This window comes from Aptenodytes patagonicus, chromosome 5 (genome assembly GCF_965638725.1).
Source record: "Aptenodytes patagonicus chromosome 5, bAptPat1.pri.cur, whole genome shotgun sequence".
NCBI lineage: Eukaryota > Metazoa > Chordata > Aves > Sphenisciformes > Spheniscidae > Aptenodytes > Aptenodytes patagonicus.
In genome coordinates this window covers 73,019,746-73,043,110 of record NC_134953.1, presented here as the reverse complement: position 1 = coordinate 73,043,110, position 23,365 = coordinate 73,019,746, and the positions used below count along the sequence as shown (strand labels likewise).

The following is a 23,365-nucleotide window of genomic DNA, read 5'->3' as shown; positions in this document are numbered from 1 at the left end:
GCTCTGGTCTTTGCTGGGAGGCTGTGTCATAGGTTGTGATTTCCCAGTTGAGACCGGCATCCGTTTGTACCAGCCCTCCTCTGGAACGGGGAAGCGTTAGCTGCCCGTGGAAGTGAGGCTGTTAGAAAAAGCCTCCCAGGAGCAGAGCAGGGCACAGTCGTATTGCCAAGCTCCGGGTTTGCCTGCGAAGTATAAAGCAACAGCTGGGTACAACCCCTCATCATAAACTCTCATTTGTGGTTTGCTGCTTTTCCCACTATGTAACATAATTTGCTCAGCAGAGAGGTGCATCTCAGACTTTGGGGTGTAGAGACCTGATTTAGGGTACAGAATGCGGACGTACAGCTCAAACAAAGCAGGCAGGATCTGCTGTAGGCCTGAAGCAAGCTTTGACCCGGAGATAACATGCAATGCATGTAAACCTTGTAAATGGTTTCATCTGCAGTCAGTGGCAGCATTCCAAATGACTAACGGAAAGAAAATCAAACCTTTCCCTATAAGCATCCTGTAACACAGCTTTCTCACAGCTGTGAGGAAAAAAAAAAAAGCATGCTTACATGGGGACAAGCTTAGATCCCATTGCCTCTGCTTTAGCATGGGATTTCTTTAATTAAAATTTAGATCTGTTCCTACAAACACTTACCTACACAGACAAGCATGTGAATTTCCATGAGTTTACGTGTTTGTGGGCAGAAATTATACCTCTGCTTCTTTTTTGACAAGCCTAACAAAGGTTTGAGTGGTAAATAAATGATAATTTCTGCATATCAGTAAAAACCACAATGTAAACTGTAATCAAACCCAATGAAAAATACCATGTCTGTAAGAAGCAAGAAATTCTTCAACTTCACAAGCTACAAATCCATACCACACATGAGAAAACAGTCTGACATCTCTCTAGGATTCCCTAAAGCATTTTTTATGTGGCTTTCTGTCCTTAACAATCATTCTAGTATTTGCAAGAAGCCCACAATCTGTTCCTATTAAAATAGCAGCTTACCTTGTTAAAGTTAAAGCTTACCTTGCAAGATGTTAAAGTAGAACAAAAAACATAATGCTGATTAAGTTGCATTTAAATTTTCAACCAACTTGCTTCACATCATTTAACATTGTCAACTTTCTCTGTTCGAGTTCTTTCTGACCAAGAAAAAGAAAAATTTAAGCCTACTGAACATATTTATTTCTAACTACTTTAGTTGTAGAGATTCTCATGGAAGGCCTATTTTAGCCAAGAGATTGTGCAGAAAAGGTTAGACTGAAATTGATTTTAAAGGTATGTAGCAGTGAGGAATGTGTGATGTAAGAATGTAATAGTATGAATAAAGTAAGTTAATTAATTGAGAAAACAGAGAACCCAAACATTAGCAACCAGAGTAAGCCAATAAAAGATTATGGCTAGTTCCACGGCAAACACATCAGCCTAAATCCAATGCCATGGTGATTTCCACTGCCTGTGAATCTGGCTCCTAACCTTGATAAACAAAGAGAATACTACGTAATCTGTTGAGATAATGGATTAAATTTCAGTTAAGCTTTTATTTATTCTTTTCAAAAAAGATTGGGGAGTGGGTGGCTTTGAAAGTTCTTTATTCTTTTGGTAACATTCTTTAAAATCTTTGACAAATGTTTTTCCATTTTTTTAATCTTTAATGCATTTATCTGATTAGGTCACGTGCCTTATGCTAGGATGCAAAGTATTTTAGCAAAAGACTGAAACGTCTCTTTCACAGTGGCCAACAGCAGTTATGCACACAGGAGGAAAAACACTGGTTATAAGACCAAACGGGAAGGGGAAAAAATGGTTTGAAAACGCGTATAAATGAGCACAGACCCAGGGATTTCAGCAGGTGACGACAGGACCCACCAAAGCGGCAGTCTGTCCGCAAATAACCGCTGGCAGCTCCAGGGGCCGCGCTCCCGCAGTGCCGCAGGCCCCTCCACCTGCCCGCGCAGGCAGGAGGTCCCCGCGGCCGCCACCGAATCCTGCGGGCGCCCGGGGAGGCTCCCCGGCCCTCACGGCGATGCCCGCTCGGGGCTCCCAGGCCAGGGGGCAGTGCCCGACCCGCGCTGCCCCGGCCTGCGCCGCTCCCCGCCCGCGGCAGTCCTCCGCAGGGGTCCTGAGGCACTTCTCCGACGGCCGGAGCCAGGCCCCGGGGTCCCCTCGCCCCGCGGCGGCCGGGTGGCGCGGCTCTGAGGGGCCGAAGGGAGGCGGCCGCGCCCGGCCATGAAGGGGAGCGTGCCCGCGCCTCACGGCGGCCGCTCGCTGGCCCGGGCTGGCGAGGCGCTGCCCGCGCGGTTGCTAAGTCCTCTGCTCGCGTTCTCGGGCGGGGAGACAGCGCGGGCCGCTGCCGCCGCCAGCGGGGAGGGGGAGACCGGCGGCTCGGCGGGGCCGGCCCCCGCCCCCGGCGCCGCCTGCCCCGCTCCGCGGACACCGCCCGCCTCTCCTCAGGCACTCTCCTCGCACGTACCTGTGTGGGAGGGCCCGTCCTCCTCGCCCCGCCTGGCCGGCCACCGGCGGTGCCCCCTCGCGGGGAATGGTTTCTCCCAGCTCCCCGCCGTAACCTCCCGCTCCTCCTCCCGCTAGTGCCCGGCTCGGCAGGCGCCGGCTCGGATGCTGCCGCCCGGGAGGCGCAGCACGCTCCGCCCGGCCTGGCCCCGCGGCACCCCCGCGCCGCCCGGGAGGACCGGAGTGCTCGGGGGCCTCCCACCCCCCGCCCCGACAGGTAACGGTGAGGGAGCGGCGGGGCGCTCGCCCTCTCCGCCCGCGCTTCCCCTTACCCGCCCGCCCCTCGGCCCGCCGCCTCCCGCGCCTGCGGGGGACGGGCTGCCGTCCGCGGGGGGCGCGGGGGCGCTGGGCCTGGGGAGAGGCGGCGGAGCGGCTGCCCGCGGTGATTCAGCATCGCCGCCAGCGAAGGAGGGGCGGCGGGGAAGGGCAGCCCTGCCCAGCCCGGGGGCTGCGAATGCCGGGGAAGGGGCAGGGGTGCTGGGCAGCCGGGGGGTGCGGGTCCCGCCTCGAGCCGTGCGGGAGCGGGGTCTGTCGCCGGGCTCGGGGCGATGCTCCGGGGCGGGAGCGCGAGGAAGGGCCGCCAGCCCCCCGCTGCTCCTCGGGTGCCCGGCCCGAGGGCGTGCGGGCTGCGGAGAAGTGCTGTCCGCAGAGCCAGCCCCCGGTCCCGCAGCCCTCGGCGGGGGCGGCGGCGGGGCCCCGGGCGCGGCGGGCAGTGCGGGGCTGCGGCGCAGGTGCGGGCGGGACCGCGCGGTGCCGGCGGGCAGCGGCCCCTCGGGAAGTTTCCTGAACGCGGCGGGCAGCCCTCGTGTCGGGAGGGGAGGCTAACTGCGTGCGTGGCGCAGCGTGAGGAATAAGGAACAAGGAGGCGTTTCAGGGTTAAGGATACTAAGTTTCTCCCCTCCAGTTTTGCATGCGAAGTCCATCATCTGTGCAGGTCGCATCGCACGTACGGCCAGGTCTCTTCGGAGCCAGTTAAGGTTAAAATGGGATCGTCCGTTGGCAGTGGTACCCAGTGGAGGCTAAAACGTAGAACAAGTTAAATCTCCGGAGATGCAAGTCAAATATCTTCCCGTGCTTTCTGCGCTTAGTTGAAAGTCCGTAATCTGTGGGATCTTTTTGAATTTCTGCTATTGAAACCACACATAATTGTAAGCAAAAGGGGAAAGCGATTGGTGCTGGAATTTGAACATACTGCTGAACTCTGAAACCGACTTAAGGCTTTTGTGCCTTTCTCATGTATTTGCAGTTTGAGTACCAAAATTAGATACTATTCCTTCTCAAAAAAACCCTAAACCAACCAAGCAGCCCCCCCCCCTCCCCGGCCCCCCAGTTCAGTATACTTTTCTGCCTAAATCCTGTATTAATTTTACGTACCAGGGTGTTAGTACTTATCTAAATAATACTCAGAGAAATCCTGCTGGTTGTTTTCACAATTGAAAGACTAGAAGCACTCTTCTGTGTGGGAATTGGTTGTCCCCCAAATTCTACAGAGTATCTCAAAATATACAGTGACTTGGCATCAGTAGAAGCTTTTGCCCCTGTTTTAAGTAGTAGGATGTGGTTTTTAATATAAATAGGATATGTGTCAATGCTGCTTTGAACAAAAAAATGACAGAAGCAGTTATTATGCCAGGGGTTTTCCTACATGGTGAGTAAAGTATAATGTCTACGCTGACATATGGAAGTATTATTTTTGAAGCCAGATTCTTTGAAAACAGAAAATTACATGAGCTATTTCATACAGAATACAGAATTTCTTTCATAAGGAAAGAATGTGTTTTTACCTGTAGGTATCGGCAGTATGATGCAAGAAAGTCTAGAACAATGGTTGTCAATTTTTTATTTTATTTTTTTTTTTTTTTTAGAAAAACGCCCCCTTTCTATATTTCTGATGGTTTGGATACATTCCACATACTTCCAAAGGGATCTGCCCACCAATTTGGGAGTGTTAGAAGAGGCCAGGAGATCAAGCCTGTCAGCAGTTATTAGGTAATTATTCCAGTAATCTAGCAATCATTTTAGTAATCTGAGGCTCAGGTTTGCGATCAAATAAGGGTTTGTTCCCATGCTCTTCCAAAGCTGACAGTGTTAAATTGGCAGTGTAGATTAAGTTGTGGACAAGTCTGAAGGACTAGGAGATGAATTGGTCAACAAGTAGTTAGACACTAAACCATCTTGCAATCTTTTGTATAGTTAGGATTTTTTCTAAGATCTTTGTAATACTGTGTGTTGATAATGAAAGCCATAAATATATTTTTGAAGGTGAAATGTGGCAGACTAATGCTGACTGCCGAATGTGCTTGCTCTGAATTGTCAGAATCAAGAAAGACTGAAACACGATTTCTTGATTTGAATCTCCATCTGTGGATATTTATTATAAGTTCTAAAAATCTCTGTAGGATGCATATGGCAAATGAGTAATTTTTTGAACTTCCGCATTTTCTAATGTTCTGGGTTTTTTTTCTTTTTTTCTTCCCTATGTTTTAATGTTGTATTAAGGAGTATTTTTGCATTTAATAGATACTTGCAGATGTCTCGTACAAATTGAGAACACATTATTAATTTAAGGATGGAAATCCTTAGAAAACCAGAAAATTGAAGTGAAATCTTAATGTCTGAAATAGAGAAATTGATAACATTTCCCAAGCTACCTTGCATCTACTTTTATAAAGCTTCTGTCGTGTCTTAAAAAATGACAATGACAACGTGTTGCAAGATACTTTTTTAATATGTGAGTCACTAATGTTTTTTGATTTTGTGCTATAATTTTATCAGTGTAAAGACAGCTTATTGAAATCAGCAATACTTATTTCTCATATCTGTAAGTGTCTGCAAACCTTCAGAAAATTTTGAGTGTTATTACTGCCTTGAAGTGTTGTGACTTTTAGGCCAATCCTAAATCATAAAGACACCGAACTGTATCGATAGGCTTTGTATCAGTCCCTGAAGAAAAAGATGAATGCTTGTCAGTCTTCTACCTTTTTGATGAGGTATTTCCATCATCCAGAGTTGCCACAGTGACTTTATAATGATCTGAGGGGGGAGGGAATGGTCGTACTTTCCTAAAAGAAGGCTAGAGTATCTATGAAGATAGTGGAATTAATTTTATTTGGAGAGATGCGTACAAACTGTCAAAGTTAAGAAAATTCATTGCAGGTACCACAGCATACATATTGGGGGATTTTAGCTGGATTTTGGTTTTCCCTTGTGAACTTCAGAATATTTAGCCTCAGATTCGCTTTTATTTTCTGCACACCTAGGAAGTTAATTGGGGCCATTTCACTTCCGGCAGTAGGATTCAAGTGGCCCTTATTAAGCACGAGGAAGCTCTTTAGAGCTCCATTAATGCTTACTTAAAACCCTGCCAGAATGGTACTTTGCAGCTACTCCTTTTGCAGACATTACAAGCTTCCTTTAAAGTTTACTGGAACCAATGAGCCTTTTAAACATTAATATTTAAAATACTAATGTATTTTAAATTTAGAATGGAATTTGCTGATGTCTGCTACACTGATGGGTAAGAGAATCATCTGTAATTGAGAATGGAGACGGGAGAAAAAACGTTGTGACATACTGAAGTGGTCAGCCTTTGAATCTGTTGGGTATTAGAGCAAATCTTCCCGTTCCACAGTAGCACCCCTCTTGGAGCCAGAAGCTTTTTCAGATCAGGAGGTTCCGTAGTGCCTTGATCTACTGGATGCTCTTCTTCGTGGTGGTGGATGCAGGAACCTACAGGTTCTGTAGGGGTTAAAGTCTTAGCTTTTTGCTTGCTCCCAGTGTTCTTCCTTGCCTTCTCTTAAATGTTCATACAGCTGTACAAAATAGTTTTAAAATGCTACCACATTAATTTATACTCATTTATTGACATTTTTGCTCTTGCCTTGAATTCCGTACACCAGGAAACAAGCTCTAACATAATAGAATAAATTTTTTGTTTTGTGTTTTAAAGGACTACACAAAGCAGGCATAACGGTTCTTGCCTTCAGCATCAGTCTTAATCCAAATATAGGGTCTTCAAAATGAAGACCAATGTATACAGTTGTATTATTTCTTTTCCCAATGTTAAAAATATAAGCTCAAATAGTTTAAAATGTTAAAAATGTAGGTATTCATTTAAAAATATCTTTGCTTCAAAGGTAATATTTAAGAATATAATTACGTTTTTCTGATGAGCATTCATCTCGGGGGACACAGGAACAGTACTGCTTTATGGAGAGCCACATTAACAACAATAATGAAAGAAATACAAAAGAAAACAACATTCTGATTTAGGACTCACTTTTCACTTTCCTTTCTGTGAAGTAAGTGGCATGCTGGTTCCCACTTACGCTTGTATTTGGTTTTGGAAGGATATCAGATTGAAGTCTAATATGCACCTCTGCTCAAATGCAGCTTAGATGGCTGCATGACTGTTAATTGATAGAAAAACTGACTGCCTAAAAGGATGGAAGTGCTTTATGCTGCAGTTCAGAAGCCCCTTCTGGCCAGCAGTAGTAACAGAGTGCTAACAGTCACTCTTAAGAAGAAAGAAAGACTAAATCACTTTTCAAATATAATAAATGCTACAGAAAGAATTGAGTGGGGCGTGGGCTTCACAGTTAGACACAGCGATGTGTTGACAAGTTTATTTTCATCCTTGCTTAGTAGCAAAATGCTAAATATATTCTTCTTTGGTTACATTAAAGTATGTTTCCTTCCAACTTTGTCCTTGGGTTGACATGTGTTTGTTTTATTTTTAGCGCTTGAAAACCAGCACAGTAATATCCCTATAGGGTGCAGTGGAATCATTGGAGTATAGCATGAGAAAATGAAATCAGATTCTTAATACTGAATTCATGCAGGCAAAGAGGCAAAGATCTAGATACTGTTTATGAACACAGAAAAGAGTGGACTGACAGGGCAGAAGATTGTGAGATTTGATAGGGAAATTACTCTTATTTGCTTGCTTAGAATGGACTTTTCTTGAAAAGTATAGAATAGAGCTATGTGATGGAAGTCTGCATTTTCTTTGCTTTTGTGGGTGGTTGTCATGTGTTCAGTGGTCATTGAACATTAAATTTCTGTGAATTTGTTATATTGTTTTATCTTTCCAAGCTCATCTTGGTGGGGTGGGGGGGTGGGAGAAATGTGCTAAACCACTTTATATGAATTATTGATGGAAGAGATCTGAAAGATGTGCAATTTATTCACCCAGGAAAAACCACCCTTTTTTATTATGTTTCATTTCATGTGGCTTTTTGGAGGGATAGAATATTATCCTAACTTTTTATCTTTATGTCAACCTGAAGTCTTTGAAAAACTAGAAATTACTAGTGAGCATTAACAATTAGGCATTAATTTGAATAAAAGATTTTTTGCTTAAAAATGAACAAGAGTGATGTGAGAACATGACTTTGGTACATTTTGTACCATTTTAAAAATGGAAGCATCTTCTGTAAAGAATGCTTCTGAGGATGGAGAGGATATATTCAGCAAGTAAAATAAAGCGTTACTGCATGACGAGTCAGGAATCAGTGCTGTTTTGGACTGTTGCAAGATCTTTAGTAGAGTTGGGAATCTTGTAGGATATTGACGCAGAGCAGCATCCACAAGTGAAGAAATAGAAGAAAAGTGAGGGAACTATATAGAGTTAGATATGAAATTCTGGACACCAGTTGAGAAATGATGCAGTTAATGACCCCAAGCAGTGGGTTAAAAAAGCCTATATATTACTTTCCTCTGTTGCCTCTGGGTATGAAGAGAAAATGAAAGGACATTGTGGCCTTTCTGCCAAAAGCAACACTCAGGAATACAAACACATATAGGAAGCAAGTATTTTATATTTTCTGAGAAAATGAAATAAAATTTATGAGAAATGAAAAGAAAAAAGAAGATATATTCTTGTGAGTAGGTGTTTGGGAATGTCTGATGCAGATAGTCAGCACACCATTTAGTTTCATTGATAAAGAAGAAATATCTCGCAGCTAGTTGTGGGACATGCATGCATAACGCTGTTCCAGCTGTTTGAGGATAACAGATTAATGGTCCAGTTGAGGCTGATTCTCTGCAACAGCTGGAAGTAAGAAAATTGGAACAGTAAGACAATCAAGACAGCGTGAGGAGGCACAGGGAAAAGTTGTCTGTGGGAGGAGACTTCAGGAGAGATGTCCAGGTTTCACTACCAATTCTGTGCTTCCACAGGAAATTGTGTCTCAGTTGCACTGAGTTTCCTCCTATAATTTCCCACTGTTTCAAAGTCCTTGAATTCATCTCTTCCTCAGTTTTGGAAGATGTACCTGTCCAATCGTGGCCCAAGTAGAGGCCTTAATCCTTGGTGGGTTGTTTTTTTTTGTTTGGTCGTTTTTTGTTTCATTTATGTGGAGTGAGATTTTCATGCTGAGCAACTTGGACAGGATTCATCTCACCAACGTTTATACATCCGCAGTCCAGATACCTGCAGCTGCCTACACTGACTATATGTAGGCTGTCTGTGAAGGCACCCCAGAGAAACCAGCTCAAAGTCTACATTGTAGGGGTCTACATTTATACAGATGAATCCACTGTTGTGTCTTTATATCTGAGGAATAAATGTGCTTGCAATGTCATCTGTGGGATTTCATTGTAGTGTGTTTCCCTACTGGTTTGTATGAAAGGGAGAACCATACTTCTTATGAACCGGGGAAAATGGCAACAAACTGTGGTAGAGCTATCGAATTTTCAGAGCCTTATTTCTTTGTACTCATGGTGCAAATATGCACATTTGTTTGATTTTCTACTTCACTTGAATGGGCAAGCAAGAGAGACATTCTCTGTGGCTCAGAGAAAACATCTGCTCTTACAATTCGTAAACTAAGCGGAGAGGAATTAAGAGGAAATGTCTTTTACGTACATTGTAGCCATTGCACATTCTGCTCCCAGCTTCATTCTACCTGTATATGATTCCTGAAGGATGGCATTACAGCTAGTAGGTCTACAACCACCTTATGTGAATATATCCTTCTCCATCTCACTAGAATCTGGCTCTCCGCAATACTTTGTCTTTGTCGGACAGCTGTGACAGCAGCGGTGCAGTCGGTCTTGTCTGGCCCATGCAGTGGGCCTGACTGCTGTAAAACTGACACAAAAGAATGGAGTGCAGTTGATTTCCCAGAGTTTTCTCCAGTTTTTTTTCTGTGGGGAGAAATAACCCATTTGAACAAAAGAAATTTGCAAACGTTTTATTGTCAGATGGCCTCCGTGATCCACAGTCCACCCTTATTAAAATGTACTGAGCTGTCTGATCAGACCAGTCTTTTCTTAATGAAAAAGAAAAATAATATGACAAAGAAAAGTCATCTTGTGAAACGATGTCAGAAAACAATTTCTCATTGATATAAATTGACATCGTAAAAGAAAACAACCAAATTTAAGAAATGTGAATGATTTCAGAATACTACAGAAAAAAGTTATCCCAGAAAGGAAGTAACGTTTCTCTTTCCATCACTTCACTTAAGATTTCATTTGGTTTAAAAATTGCTCTATAAGATTGTAATCCTGGCCTCACGGAAACCAAATAGGTTTGATTTCAAAACCTGAATGTCATTGGTCTAAGGCTGGAAGAGAATCATAACCATTTTTCTTATAGCAATTTATGAACTATTCATCTTCTTTAGCTTACTTCTCTGCTACTATTTTATGTTATTGTGGTCTTGACCTCTTAATTCTACATTTGGAGAAATCATTGTGCTGGTTACAGTACCTCATGTCTCTGGTATAACTCTTTCCCAGTCACTGAGTCATTTTCTGTTTTTAGGTTTTACTTCTCTTTAGCTTATTGTTATGACTAAATCCTACTGACTTTCTTCCCACGGCTCTTGTCACACTATATGTAAAGTGGGAAATAATGCATTCTTTTCTTATAACATGTATCATGCCTTTCTCCTTTTGCCCAAACCACAGGGAGAAAGTACCTAGAAAGGGTTAAGAAAGAGATCTAAAAAGTGCTAGGGATAGGCTAAATGGGAAGGAGCTGCTGCTGCAGCATGTCTTTCCCTGGTGTACAGTGCTGCCTGAAACTGTATCAGCTGTCAATTATTGATAGAAAAATCTGTTTCCAGAGGGCTGACTCTTCAGATAGTTTCAGCAATGCAACACTAATGGTAAGTGATTTCATTTTGCTACTTCTACTACAGAATTATTTTAAATCTGTTTCCATATCAGTGGGAGGTCCTGGTATGACTGTTTATTCTGCAGTATGTAATCTTGTCAGTTAAATCCATGATAAATAAACATTTTGCACTCTTATCAGTAATTTGTATGTAGAAGAATTTGGTATATCATCCTGCCACATGCTGCTGCTAAGTGGTTTTTGTTTTGTTTTGTTTTTTCACCATTGCTCTCTATTGCAGACTATGTTAATTGAAATCCATTACCTTCAGTTTGAATGCTTATGCATTCTGTCCACCACATATGTTTTGGAATGAGTTCTTTTTCCAGGATTCTTGTGCCTTTTCTCCATCCTTGAGCTCGCAGTTTATCTTTCCTTATAATAAAGAGAACTAGATGCAGGAGCATCTTCTGAAGTCTTGATCCATTAGTTAGACAAAATATGCTTCTGGAGAACAGCATGAAGCTTTTTCTGTGGTGATATATCTATATATTGCCTGCACAGTAATCCCTGTTTCTGACCCTGTGCATCCTACATGAGCTATGAAATATGAAGCACTGCCTCTAGACAGCCAAGCACTTCCGAAAGTGATACCTGAAGCTTATAATCTTTGTCGAGAAAGAGAGAAATTCAGAGTCAACTCAGTCATTTTTAGCTGTAATTTCTACTGTACTGAAGGTTCGATTTAAATGGACTGTGGTTTTGACATGGATGAGACATGGGTTGGTCTTGTTACCAAAGAAGTCTGTGTCTTAATTAGATTCCTGAATTGTGCCACCAGCAGGGCTGTTCTGGAACTGAAACACTATGATGTATAAAGTCCACAAAAGTCAATAGAAACGTCTATATTTACTTCACTGGGCTACAGAGAAGATCCTGTTACATGTGGCTTGATCTCATTTACACAATAGACTTTAGACAAATTTTGCACTTTGTATAGAGTTCTTCTGAATGATGGAACTAGGAAATTTCCTAGAGAAAAGCTCTTTCTTCCTTCGAGCAATCAAAGGAGCATAATAAATTGGGAAGAAGTTTCATATTTGTGAAATAATATTCAGAGTCCTGGATCAATAACCAACTATGAATCCCAGTTTATTCTCCATTTCTTTCTGTTTGGATTATCAAATCATTCTCATTTGTACTAACACTTTGTATTAAACGTACTGAAAGATTTATTCTTCTGGTTAATAGGTGTGTTGTAACTTTTCCGTACCTTTGTATTTATAAATGGATTTAGCTCAGTTTGGTGCATTTCTTTTTTTCTTATCTGTAGTCATGAAGTAAATATAATACTCCCTGGCTACAAAAAATTCTTCCATAATATGAAGGGTGTGATATGTCTGAGAGAGTCAGAAGCACAAAACTAAACATTATACTTTTCAGCCTAAGATAATATGATGATTAAAAAAAAGTGTGTGGATCACTTCTCAATCATGTTTTATTTTGGGTGGTGGTGGTGTATGTTGCTATAACATAAGAAGAAATTAAGGTACTTGTTTCTTTTGAATATTTGAAAACCAGTTAACTTTGCAGCCAGCATGTATTTGACTGTATAAGTTTATGCCTTTCTGCTTCATTAAGAATGCACCTTTAAAAAATGTAAGATTAAAGCAATGAAAAATCAAATTGAGCCCTGCTAAATGAATTGAATATCCCACCCTGCTAAATGAATTGAATATCCCACTGCTCTAGCCACTGGCTGAGGACTTTTATTTCAGTACATTTCTCAAGCGTAGCTCTTAACCAACACAGAATTACTTTTTTTTTTAAAAAAAAAAAACAACCCCAAACAAACACACACTCCAGAGCCAATTGCTTTTAAGTGTTGCTTTTTGGGAGCTGACCAAGATGGATGAGGACAGGGCTAACTGTGATATTGTTCCAAACTTGGAACTGTGCTGCTGCTGTGATTAAAGTCATGAAGGCAAACAGGCATGCTTAGGGCAGTTATCTCCTCAGATTTTGGAGTTATTTTAAACTGCATTAAAAGCTATGGTGCCATTGTCAGTATGGTCTCTGTACCTCAGAGGCAATGTATGATTACACAATAAATAAACTGTTCAATACTACAGGGTTGCATCAGTAATGCTGTACTTAGCATTCAGAAGGTACATTATTCTGATCCTCTGAGTTCAAGCACATCCTGGAAAATTACTTTTTGGTAGGCTATTCTCAGGCTTTGTTCTTTTAAGCAAAAATTAAAGCTAGTGCGTATAAAATGTGATGCACTTCATTTTTCTTTCTTGTTCTGGGTATTCAAAGTATTCAATTTAGGGTCAATATTTAAGGCATGTTATTTTTCTAGGCTTTCTGACTACACGCTGTATTTCTCTACAGGTGAGCAGTACATACACAAAATATTCCTATAGTAGGATACTGGACTCTCATCTCATTACTGGTGAGGATAGTGACTTTATTTAGATCCCGTACAATGGATAAAAATAGTGTGACACAGAGGGTTTGGAGCCAATCCAGCCTTTTAAAGGAATTTTTTATAAATTGGGTCAATTCCAGTTAGAGAAGCTTCTGAGGACTCGCATAATTTTGAAACTGCTGATTTTCTCCTGTTTTCATTTGCAAAAATATTTTCAAATCAGTGGTACCCCATTGAGCCCCAAACACTAAGCTGTGGGGAGGAAAGCATGTTTTTGCTGAAATGTTTTGTAGCTGCTGGAGTTTCTGGCTGGCTTTATCAGCTGTTTGTAAAGTATTACTAGCACTGAGTGTTGGTTGCAGTAGTCTTAGTGATACTGTAGGCCAGCTGCGAGTATTTCTGACTGTCATTTATTCTTTACAGAGTAGAAGTATATGGCACAGTCAGTAAAATGTTAGAGGTCTACCAACCCCCATAGAAGCATACAAGTATTCCCAGTGTAGCTGAGCAAATTGATTGGAAGTGTCAGTATAATATAAACAATTCGGTGATCATGTATGAGCAACTTTCTTGTATTTTCATGGTCGAGAAGACTTTGAATAGATGTTTCTTGTGAGTGCACTTGGTAGTTTATTCAGGGCCTGATTTTTGTTTAACATTTTTACATCAGGTGCTGAAACTGCAGGCTAATGTCTGCCAATTTATATTTCAGGCTGCTGTGGGAGCGTCATCCTTGTTGCTAAACTAGAAAACACTGTTATGTGGCAGCGTGTGAGTTAGAATGATGTAACCCTCAATCAGAGTCATCATGGGCCATGTGTGATGACTGCAGTCTGCATCTAGAGATGCTGAAACAGGTCTATGAATGGTAGGCCTGTAAAATATGAGATGTAATGGGGCATACTTCATGTGGGGCTAAGGTGTGGCTCTTGCAATACACAGAGGTCTGCAGAAATTATTTTAACCACATTTGTGTTCTTGTATCCCTGAACTTGAGGCTGTTTTCACACCAAGCCAATACCATCAACTTGAAGCAAGGGAGGGAGAATTTGATGTGTGAGTGGGAACCTGCTAAAGATATCCTTTTTTTTTTTTCTCCTTCCTTCCCCAAGATCCTTAGTAAATCTCTCCCCAGTGGCTATTTATAATATAAGGAATCATTGTAAATATATCAGCTTCATTAAACGATTAGCGCTTTTTCTGTTCTACTAAGACAACTATGCTGATATATGTAAAATGTTAAATTGTCCTATCTTGTAGATCCCTAAGATCTCTAGCTCTTGCTAGAGAAATAAATCTTTTGAGAAGTGAATAATAGAAAAAGAAAGGAATAGTTTAATTCCAGCAGTGATTAGTGTGTGATGTACACAATTTAAAACACCCTGTGATACATGTTGGTGTATGTTGATGTGCTGTAATGAAGAGCATGGATGGCACACTGCAAAGTCAAAAGCAGAGCAGAGGTGTTCCCACAGGTGCCACAACTCAGTTCCTCTCCTGACTCTCTCTTGTTTACCCTTTCCCCTACCAAAACCACACTGTTAATGTCAGACTGCAATACTACCATTACGCAAAGTCATTATTGCACATTATCATCTCTGTTTCTCATATTAGCGGCCATGGCTGTCTCACCACAAAGAGCATTGGCCCTTAGCGTGTGGCAATCTGGCACTCAGCACGGCTTCCTGCACTCATGGTCCCCAAGACAAATCAAACAAGGGTCCTTCAGCTGTTTGTTTTAACGGGAATGCTTTATTTGAGGTGGCAGGGGTCCAGCCCTCCTATGGGTGGTAGGTGTCATGCCACTCAGCTCTCGCTTGCAGAGCTGATGTGGCCAATGCACTCTAATGTAGTGTATGTTTCTAGGCTGAAAGTGCCTAGATCACTCCAACGCTATTTTAAAGGAAGGTGGAATGATGGTGTTGCTGAGGTAGGTAGTTAAAATAAATAGAGATGGGTTTCCGTTCAGCAGTGTTCGGTGGAACTTACTGTGATCAAGGGCTAGGAATGCTTTCTGTTCTACAGTTAGTGAAATGCTGTCCTGCTGACAGATTTATGGTGTTATCAACAGTTACTGAAGTGGTGAACAGTAGTACGAGACCTATGCATTGTCTATGCTTTCTGCTGACAGAGAGTAGAACATTAAAGCTGATTATTTTTTTAGCAGCGAGTGATGCAGACATATATTTTCTGAAACTAAGATTATACTGTATAAAAACACGGTTGCGCTTTGGATTGTTTAGGCTATTTTGTCAGTATTTTTCCTTGCCATTATGAATGCTAAATGATGTTTATTAAAAGTTCCCTGCATTTTATTTATGAGTTATTGATTTGTAACGCATACAGGTTCTTTTCACTTGCCTTGTCAATTAATATATTTCCTGTTTTACTGAACAAGAAAAAGGTTCAAGCATTGTCCTTTTTATTGTAGTTTTCTAATTCTGTCTTGCTTTTTTGATGTCCTTCTCTTTCGATATTCAGAACATAACTATGAAACTCTATACTCAATTTGCTAACAGTCTGAAATATGTTATCACATTAGAAAGGGCTTTTGAAGGGTGAGAATGAGCCAACAGATAGTCACATTGTGCGCTCTTCTATGAAAGACACTTTGGAGGTCATTTTTTAAAGAGAAAATCAATCTTCAGCTTTGAAAGCTTTGACATTGATTTAAATTTGGCCAAGGATTTGAAATTTCCTTTTGGAAAATGGATAAACGCAAAAAGAAGCAATATTGCTTCAAGACAACACTGAAAAGAAAAAAATTGCTTCTGTGCCCAATTCTGATCTCTGTATATTGTGATTAGGAAGTGATTAATTCCTGTGAAACACTCATGTTGTGACACTTCCACCATCTTAACAGCTTCTAATACATTTCCTGTTTTCTGAATCAGGGTTATATACTTTCCATTTCATAGACGTTTTGTGATATTAAACAATGAAAAAGCCCAACCCAAAGCTGTGAAGTGCCAAGTCAGGAAAGACCAAAAGAAAATCTCCCATGAGCTAAGACTGCAAAGTTCCCGAGGCTCTGTGCCGACACGTGCGGCTGAGCGTCGGAGCTGGCACTGAAGGGTTGTATTCTGACCAGACTCCAACCATTTAAGATAACACACCTTTTATGTTCTCCAGCAAAAGATACAGGTTCACAACTGTGATGCAGACTCTGTTTTGCATTGTGTTTTGAAGGTAGACTGGAAGGGTCAGGATAGTTTATGCTTTCAGTATTACTAAATAGGCGTTGTAAAATTATGTTTATTATATAAGCTGCGTTGCAGAAGGCTAAGGCTGATTCTAGGGCCTTTACTGATTGGGGTCTTGAGTGGGAAATGGCAGTTGTAAGGTTAAACTCACGCTAAAGTGACTGTAACTTATGGATTCAGAGGTAAAGTGCTGTTACCATAGCTTGGCTTAGTCGTTTTGGTAGTTCAGAGAAATTTTGGAAGTTTTAGAAATGCTGTCCATTTGGATAAACTACTTCAGAAAATTGTTTTACAGAACTGCATGATTCAAAAAAGTTTTAAGTTGTGTAAATCATGCTGTTTGTATTCTTGTGTACCTTGTAGTTGTCTGTTTAGCAAATCAAACACCTGAGAACTCTGTACATTCACTTTATCTGAAAGAACTGCTGAATAAACATCTCATCTCATTTGATGATGAGAGCAAAGGCTGTTGAAATTAATAGATTTCCTTTGACTTCAGAATATTTTGAACCAAACTCTAATGTGTATGCATTTTTAAGCCAGCTGACAGATAGCCTTTTAAAAACAAGCTTATCACTTTGACACATTGAGCCTCAAAATGTGGATTGCTTTTTGCATCTAGAATTTATCTGTAGGAGTGAGAACTTGCCACCAAATAGTTTTTTTAGCATGTTACAATAGAAGTGCTCGGCTATGCTTGGTTGTAGCTGGAACACTTCAACATACGTTTTGTCAAGACACATACTAAAAAAAAATCATGAAAGGATATGATGCTTTTAATTCTGCAGTTTAATTACTGCGGTTGTTATTACCTTGCTATTTGAGGGTGGTAGCGAAGAAGGCATTTTTCTCTATTATAATTTCTGTTTATGTCTTAATCTCATTTTGAATCTGCATTTTATAGCTTAATTCCAGATCAACAGTAGATTATAGTTTTGTATAACTGTAATAAATAGCAGACCCCTCACTATGGTGTATTCAGACTTTCACAGTCTAAGATCTAAGGGAGCAAAAAACTTATTTAGGTCAGACTGAAAAAAACCGGAACTAGATGTTTGCTAGGTCGATGCTCTGAAGACTATTTCCACTCCTTTCTTTTTCAAGTTTCTGTGAAATTTTTGTTATTTTAATTTTCCAGCTAATTGGGGAGTGGGGATTGCAGCGCTGTGATGTTGTCCTTCCGTCCCTACGGTCACCTGCCAAGTTCTGTAACTATACCTTCGGTGTGTCTCCATTTCAGAGTGAAAGCTCCATATGTCAGGAGCTTTATGGATTTCTTCCCAGCTATTGTGCGTTTCCAGACACTTTTGACAGCACTGAGTAAATGGCACTAATGGGCTCAGAGGAAAGTGGTCTGCTAGTTTTAAAATCTATTCTAAAATATTCCACTGTTGGTGAGTGATTACTTGTCTGTACACAAAGAATGCAGGAAATTAAAATAAAACTGACAATCTAGTGTTTGTAGCATTTCACCTAGGTAAATACAAAGACACTTAAGAGATGTTAGTTGTCTTTGAGAGGTCTTGTCCTGTGCACCATGGCTTAAGCTCTGAAGTCATGTTTTCAGTTCGTATATGGAAAGTTAAGCACATGCATAGGCCATGGAGCTTTTCAAACTGGTCACCAGTAGTGTCACAATAGCTAGAAGGAAGGAAGAGGTTCACATTAAAAACAGTGCATTGAGTGATACAGTGTTGTCTCTGCTTTGGAACATGGAGTGTTTTGATAGTAAAAGATTCTACCATTCTTAATGCCTAAATCTATTAGATTAAATCTATTTTAAATGTGCATATGCAATCTTGTCTCTTTTTGTTAGGGTACACAGTAGTGGTTTCATAGTTGCTGGTGTGATCCAAGTTAGCTTGAAGAATCTCATTGATTTGAGTGTTCTTTGAAATAGATTCTCAAGCTGCACCACTTTAAGTTTGAATTTGACTCCCCCTTCTCTATTTCGATCTGATTAATTCAACCTTTTTCTGGCATGCTTACTCTTTGGGGAAAAAAAGGGTTTGATGGCATGCAATTCCTATTTAGAGATTAAAAATAACCTTTTCAGCTCCATGCTGCATCAGGATGTAAAGTGAAGGATCATGAAAGGCAGAGGTCACTTGTGAGTAGTATGGAGCAAATAACTTAGGAAATGAGAGGGATTTGTTCAAAAATACTTCTATATAATCTAGGCCAAAAGAATATTTTCCGGGCAATTTACTAACTTCTTATGATACACTTAATTTGTGTAACAGCAAAAATACTTTCAATTTTTTCTTTTCTACAACATATTACAACTTGTTATCAAGGAAACATTAACTATGAAACCACTTCTTCCCACTGTCCCCTGCTCTTCACCCAGGCACCCTCGTACCTTGCTCAGACTGTTCCCTTAGATGGACTCAAGCATCTGCTTTGGTCCCTGCCTGTGTGCAACACTTCCATCTCCAGCAAGAGTACCCTACCTCTGCTGTCCCTGGAGGAAAAAAGCTCCTTTTTATTATTTTTTTTTTTCCTTTTTCTTTTTCTTTTTTCCTTCTCTTTCTAGAACAGGATTGTATGCAGTGTATCTCTCTTGCTGGCTCTCTCACATCTCACACCTTTGCCAGGCAACAGTAAAGATAACATCTCATCTTTTTTTTCGCCGTAGAACACTTTTATTCAAAGTGCTTGTTTGTATAACAATGTGCTAACCTGATGAAGGTGCCTTCATTTCTTCTTCACAAGTCTTTCTGCACTTATAGGTTAACCATTTTTGTTCAGCCACCCTTGAAGCAGTATGGGAGAGCAACAAACTTTCACCAATTTGTGTGTATCACTATTTCAGGAGGGAAAAGGTATGTACAGCAGGAACTGCGATCCTTTTCTGTCTGAGTGTGAATTCAGAGATTCCCGATAGCTGACTTGCCAAGGTTAAGCAAGCGCCATCAGTCCCAGTTTGGAAATAGAATACTTTCTTCCATGTTATTAAAAGCAATCTCTTAGAAACAGGTCTTTCAGGTAGGTTACTAGAGAGATACGCCTCTACATCATTGTAGCTGAACGCAGGTTATAGGTTATGCTTATTTTATAAGTAAAAACTTGTCACAGTTATAAGAACTGACTCGGAATTTGATGTATTCATAACCTGACAATGCTGCTGCCGTTACTGTTGCATGATCCGGTGGGCCCTGCAATAAGCTTTGCCCTGTAACTTGTGATTCTGTCGGGGCAGCAGAGGCTGCCCGCAAAGTGGTCTGCGCTGCAAGTCTTTTTCCTTCAGCATGCCTGAGACGACTGTGCCCTGACTGGGAGTAGGGCTGGGCAATAATAACAAATCAAGAGATGTGAGCTAGAAAAAGGTGCCTGGGGAGGACCCAGGTCAGAGAATGAAGTAACTCTGGGGTGATTTCTGCTGTATAGAAGTCAAAAAGACAAAAGACGTGTGGGAGCTTGTGGCTGCAGGGCCTGTGGCATTGCAGTGTTGCATGTCAGTGCTCTGTCAGTGTGCGCCCCTCTCCTTCCAGCTCCCTCCCCTCAGCAACAGCCCTTCATTTATTGCTCTCAGAGATGTATTCCTGTCTCTCCCAAGTGACCCATTCCCCCAGTTAGAGAACTGCTCATCTCAAGTGTAGTCTGAGGAACAGTTGCAGTTTACTTGGGAGGATTGCAGCTTCCTCAGTAGCCTGGCCTTAAGTTTTCTTGCTGCGGAATTGGAACTTCTCGTGGTACTGCACTGGGGACATACAAAGCATGGAGGTCTAAGCAGGAGGAAGTCTACTGCTCCCATGGCTTAGCCTACAGCTCACAGCTAGTGCTCTGGGTAATGTATTCCCCCAGATGAGACGCTGTACCTCTCATCTGTCACTTGACATGGTGGGAAGAAAAGCTGAGACTGTCCAATTTCATTGGACCTGTATTTGCCCTTTGGAAAGGAGATGGTTCCAGTAGGAACAAAGGAAAGGACTGCATCCTATGTAAAATATTTTGGAAAACTGCTTCTAATTTAGAACTGCTGGCGTTTTGGTATTCAGTGAAATGGTTGTTTGGAGATGGGCGACTTAAAAGAAGTGAAGCAATTGTAAAACAATTTTGAATTATTATATACGAGCTTAAGGCAGACTACAGTTTAACTTTATTGGCGTAGGACAGTGCTTGTGAAAAGTCAAAATCCTAGAGAAAGTTTGAATACAGAGTACAGTAATGATCCCTTTTGCCTTTGAAGAATTCAGTTTAAATCAGGATTTGACAAATAGACTGCATTATGTCTGTAACAAGATTTGACATCATTAGAGGAGTGCACGCTTCAGCTGTGATGATGAAAATTATGTCATCCATAATCTTGTCAAGAAAACAGTTACTTCAATGATCAGTTTGCAGAGACTTTTGTGGGAGTTAGTCAGTCCAATTACTTTTGTTTTCCATATGGCCAAACTACTAATTGTCCATAGAATACTCTAAAGTTGACCATAAATCTTTACCATCAACTCATGTATGTGTGCTAAAAAGTTGACTGGTTGAAAGTCACGGATCTCGAGTGTTGGCACTTTTCAACCCAAAAGACTATTCTCAAAAGAGTAGAATAGTTTCTATATAAAGAAAAATGGTAATTCAACAATGTAGTGCAGTTTGGAGCTTTATGGTCCACCTTCAGAATACAATGTGTTATAGTAACTTTGGGCAGATATTTTTCTGTGATTATAAGCCGAATGAGAGCTCTATGAGCTGCTTGGTTTTTATTACCATATCATAGCTTGTAAATCATGCTGTATTAGTAAGGGCTGGCGTTTCTCATGGGGAAATATTAGTCGTCTTGACATTCTTCCAAATTTGTTAAAAGTTTTTAGCCAGTGCAGCGGAGGAACAACTGCTAGGCGTTTGTGGATGTGCATAGAAGTCCTTAATTGGCTAACAGACGTACTTCAGTATTATTCCCAGGAACTAAACATGTCTTGTACTTTGGTGGTATTCTTAGCTTGAGAAACAGATAACATGCAATATTCAGTGAGTCATTGTGCCCAGCACTGCTTTTCCTTCACAGTGGTTTTAAGGAGGATGAATGCTTTTCTTTCCCATCTCTGTGTCTAATTTTGGTAGGCCAGCGGGCAGGAGGACTTTCAGGCCACCTTCTCAGATGATGGCATCCAAAACATTAAAACTTCAAAATGACCTGCCAGTTTTAGTTCAACTTGGGGGGATTTTCTTAGCGAGTTCTGGTTCAGCAGAGTATGTTGCAAGTGGGTATGGCTGGGAGTTACTACTATGCTGTCGAGCATTGTATCTGTGTATAAAACATCTCCTGTTCTTACTTTCTGGATAAATACACAGGGTCAAGTTTTAGTGTTAATTTGTGGCACTCCACTAAATGGACATGAGGGAGACTTGATTATCTTAATACAAAGCAGAATTTGGCCCCTAGTACATTGGTGACAGTAATAAAAGAACCATAATCTGTTCTTTTTACCCTTTTGTGTTAATGGATTTAACATCCATTTGTCTTGAAATGGATTTAAGCATAAATTAAAAAATGGAATTAAGGGTAAATTTCTGTCTTGAAAGGAGATAAGATCTTGCAGCTCAAGGTATCTGCTTTTATATTTTCTTACCAAGGGGGTGACTTGTCCAGAATATAATTGTATCTCTCTTTTTCTCTCTGACATGCGTGTACACACACAAATAAAAAATGAGGATTTATAAGTAATGTTTTGGTAACTTTGCTAATGCACATCTTGTCCAATCTTATGACCAAATATGTTTCACATTGTAAGTCATGGCTGAATTTGACTGTACTGTAATTTTCTGCTATTTATAGCAGAAGAAATTCCTCATGCTCTATATAAAGCTATTTAAAGTAAGTTTTGCAATCACCACAAGTGGCAATATAAACTAACCTAAAGCTAGTGTAAGGAACTTCAGCCACACATACAATTGCAGAAAAGAAATGAAAGCATTTTAAAATCAATAACTTACATTGTATATGTTTCGAAAACTCATAGATTTGTTTGAGGCAGCCTGCCAAAGACAGCATTTGTTTCCTTGCAGACCTTGTTATAACAGTGCTGCACGCCTGAAGTCATGCAGCAGTGTGTTTAGAAGCATCTTATTCCTGAGGTTTTTTCCTCATATTTTAGCCCATTGTTCTTATGTGCTTAAGCTGGACCTAAAAAACTTCATAATATGTGGCACTTTCACATGTGGTAGTGTATTCACAGAGAAAAAAATTTGAAATTTTGCATCAGTGTATACATGAAAAATAGCATTTTATGCAAATAATTACTCATTTTAGAAACTGACAATTTAGGTATTTGCCAAGCCAAAGTGTTTTTGAAATTATGTCTGTTGTGTCGTGAAGCGGTCATGAAACTGCAGCCATGTGTTACCAAGTGATTATTGGACAATTGCTTTAAAAAATGTTGAAAAATGAAAAAGTGGAAAAAGTATTAAGGTGATTTCAGTTATGTCCCATTTGGTACCTGAAAACACATAATACAGTGTGTCTGATTTTAAATTTTTAATTAAAATATGGTTTAAAATTGCTATAAATTCAGTGAGCTTTGTGGAGATAAAAGTTTGCAGTATTGATTGAATTCAGTGTTATCTATTTTGATGCCCCAAATCTCCCATACACAAATGAAGATAAGAAAATGTGGTAATACAATCTCATTTCGAAAATTAATACTGCAAAATTATTTTCCCCAGAAACAAAACAATTGAATTGTAATGAACAAAGTTTTGTATTTACAATAACTTGATCAATCTTTTAAAATAAGCATTACTTTTGACTTCTTATTAAAAGCATTTCCATATTTATTTTTCTGCCGTTTATATTTTTTCAGGATTTCTCGATAACGAAGTTTCTCTTATATTTTTTTTAACACAGATATCTATCCATTCCAGAACTAATATTTGCTACAACCAGAGACTGAAATGGTATGACTGGAGCTTTAAATAATTTGGCTTTGACAGCTCCATCATTTTCTGAGAACTTGGGAACAGAATTTGGGCTCTGCTTCTGCACTATCCTAGGTTATAATGCCATCCTTGCCTAATGAGGGAGGTATGCTAGTCTTGGATTTTTAATGTAGCCTGTTAATTATTCAGTATGCTTGTACCTCTTCAGTTGCAACAGAGTAAATGTTTGTATTTTTAGTTCATTTGTATACATTATTTGAGATATAAAGTTGTTGATA

At 40.5% G+C, this 23,365-nt stretch overlaps 1 protein-coding gene across 6 annotated transcripts in view; it reads left to right on the top strand.

Moving 5' to 3' along the window:
* Positions 1-2,609: 2,609 nt before the first annotated feature.
* The window catches only part of TTLL7 (tubulin tyrosine ligase like 7), a 72,610-nt gene continuing 51,854 nt past the window's right edge, over positions 2,610-23,365 (top strand). For 4 of the 6 annotated variants that reach the window (XR_012995519.1, XM_076340506.1, XM_076340501.1 and 1 more), the window contains exons 1-2: positions 4,378-4,495; positions 23,056-23,232. Coding sequence is in view for 5 of the 6 variants with exons in the window: in XM_076340506.1 (XP_076196621.1) it covers positions 23,208-23,232 (25 nt within the window). In the remaining variant the exon portion in view is untranslated. Of the gene's footprint in view, positions 2,724-4,377; positions 4,496-10,547; positions 10,624-23,055; positions 23,233-23,365 lie in introns of those variants that run through there. The other 2 variants (XM_076340504.1, XM_076340503.1) reach the window with 2 other exon arrangements.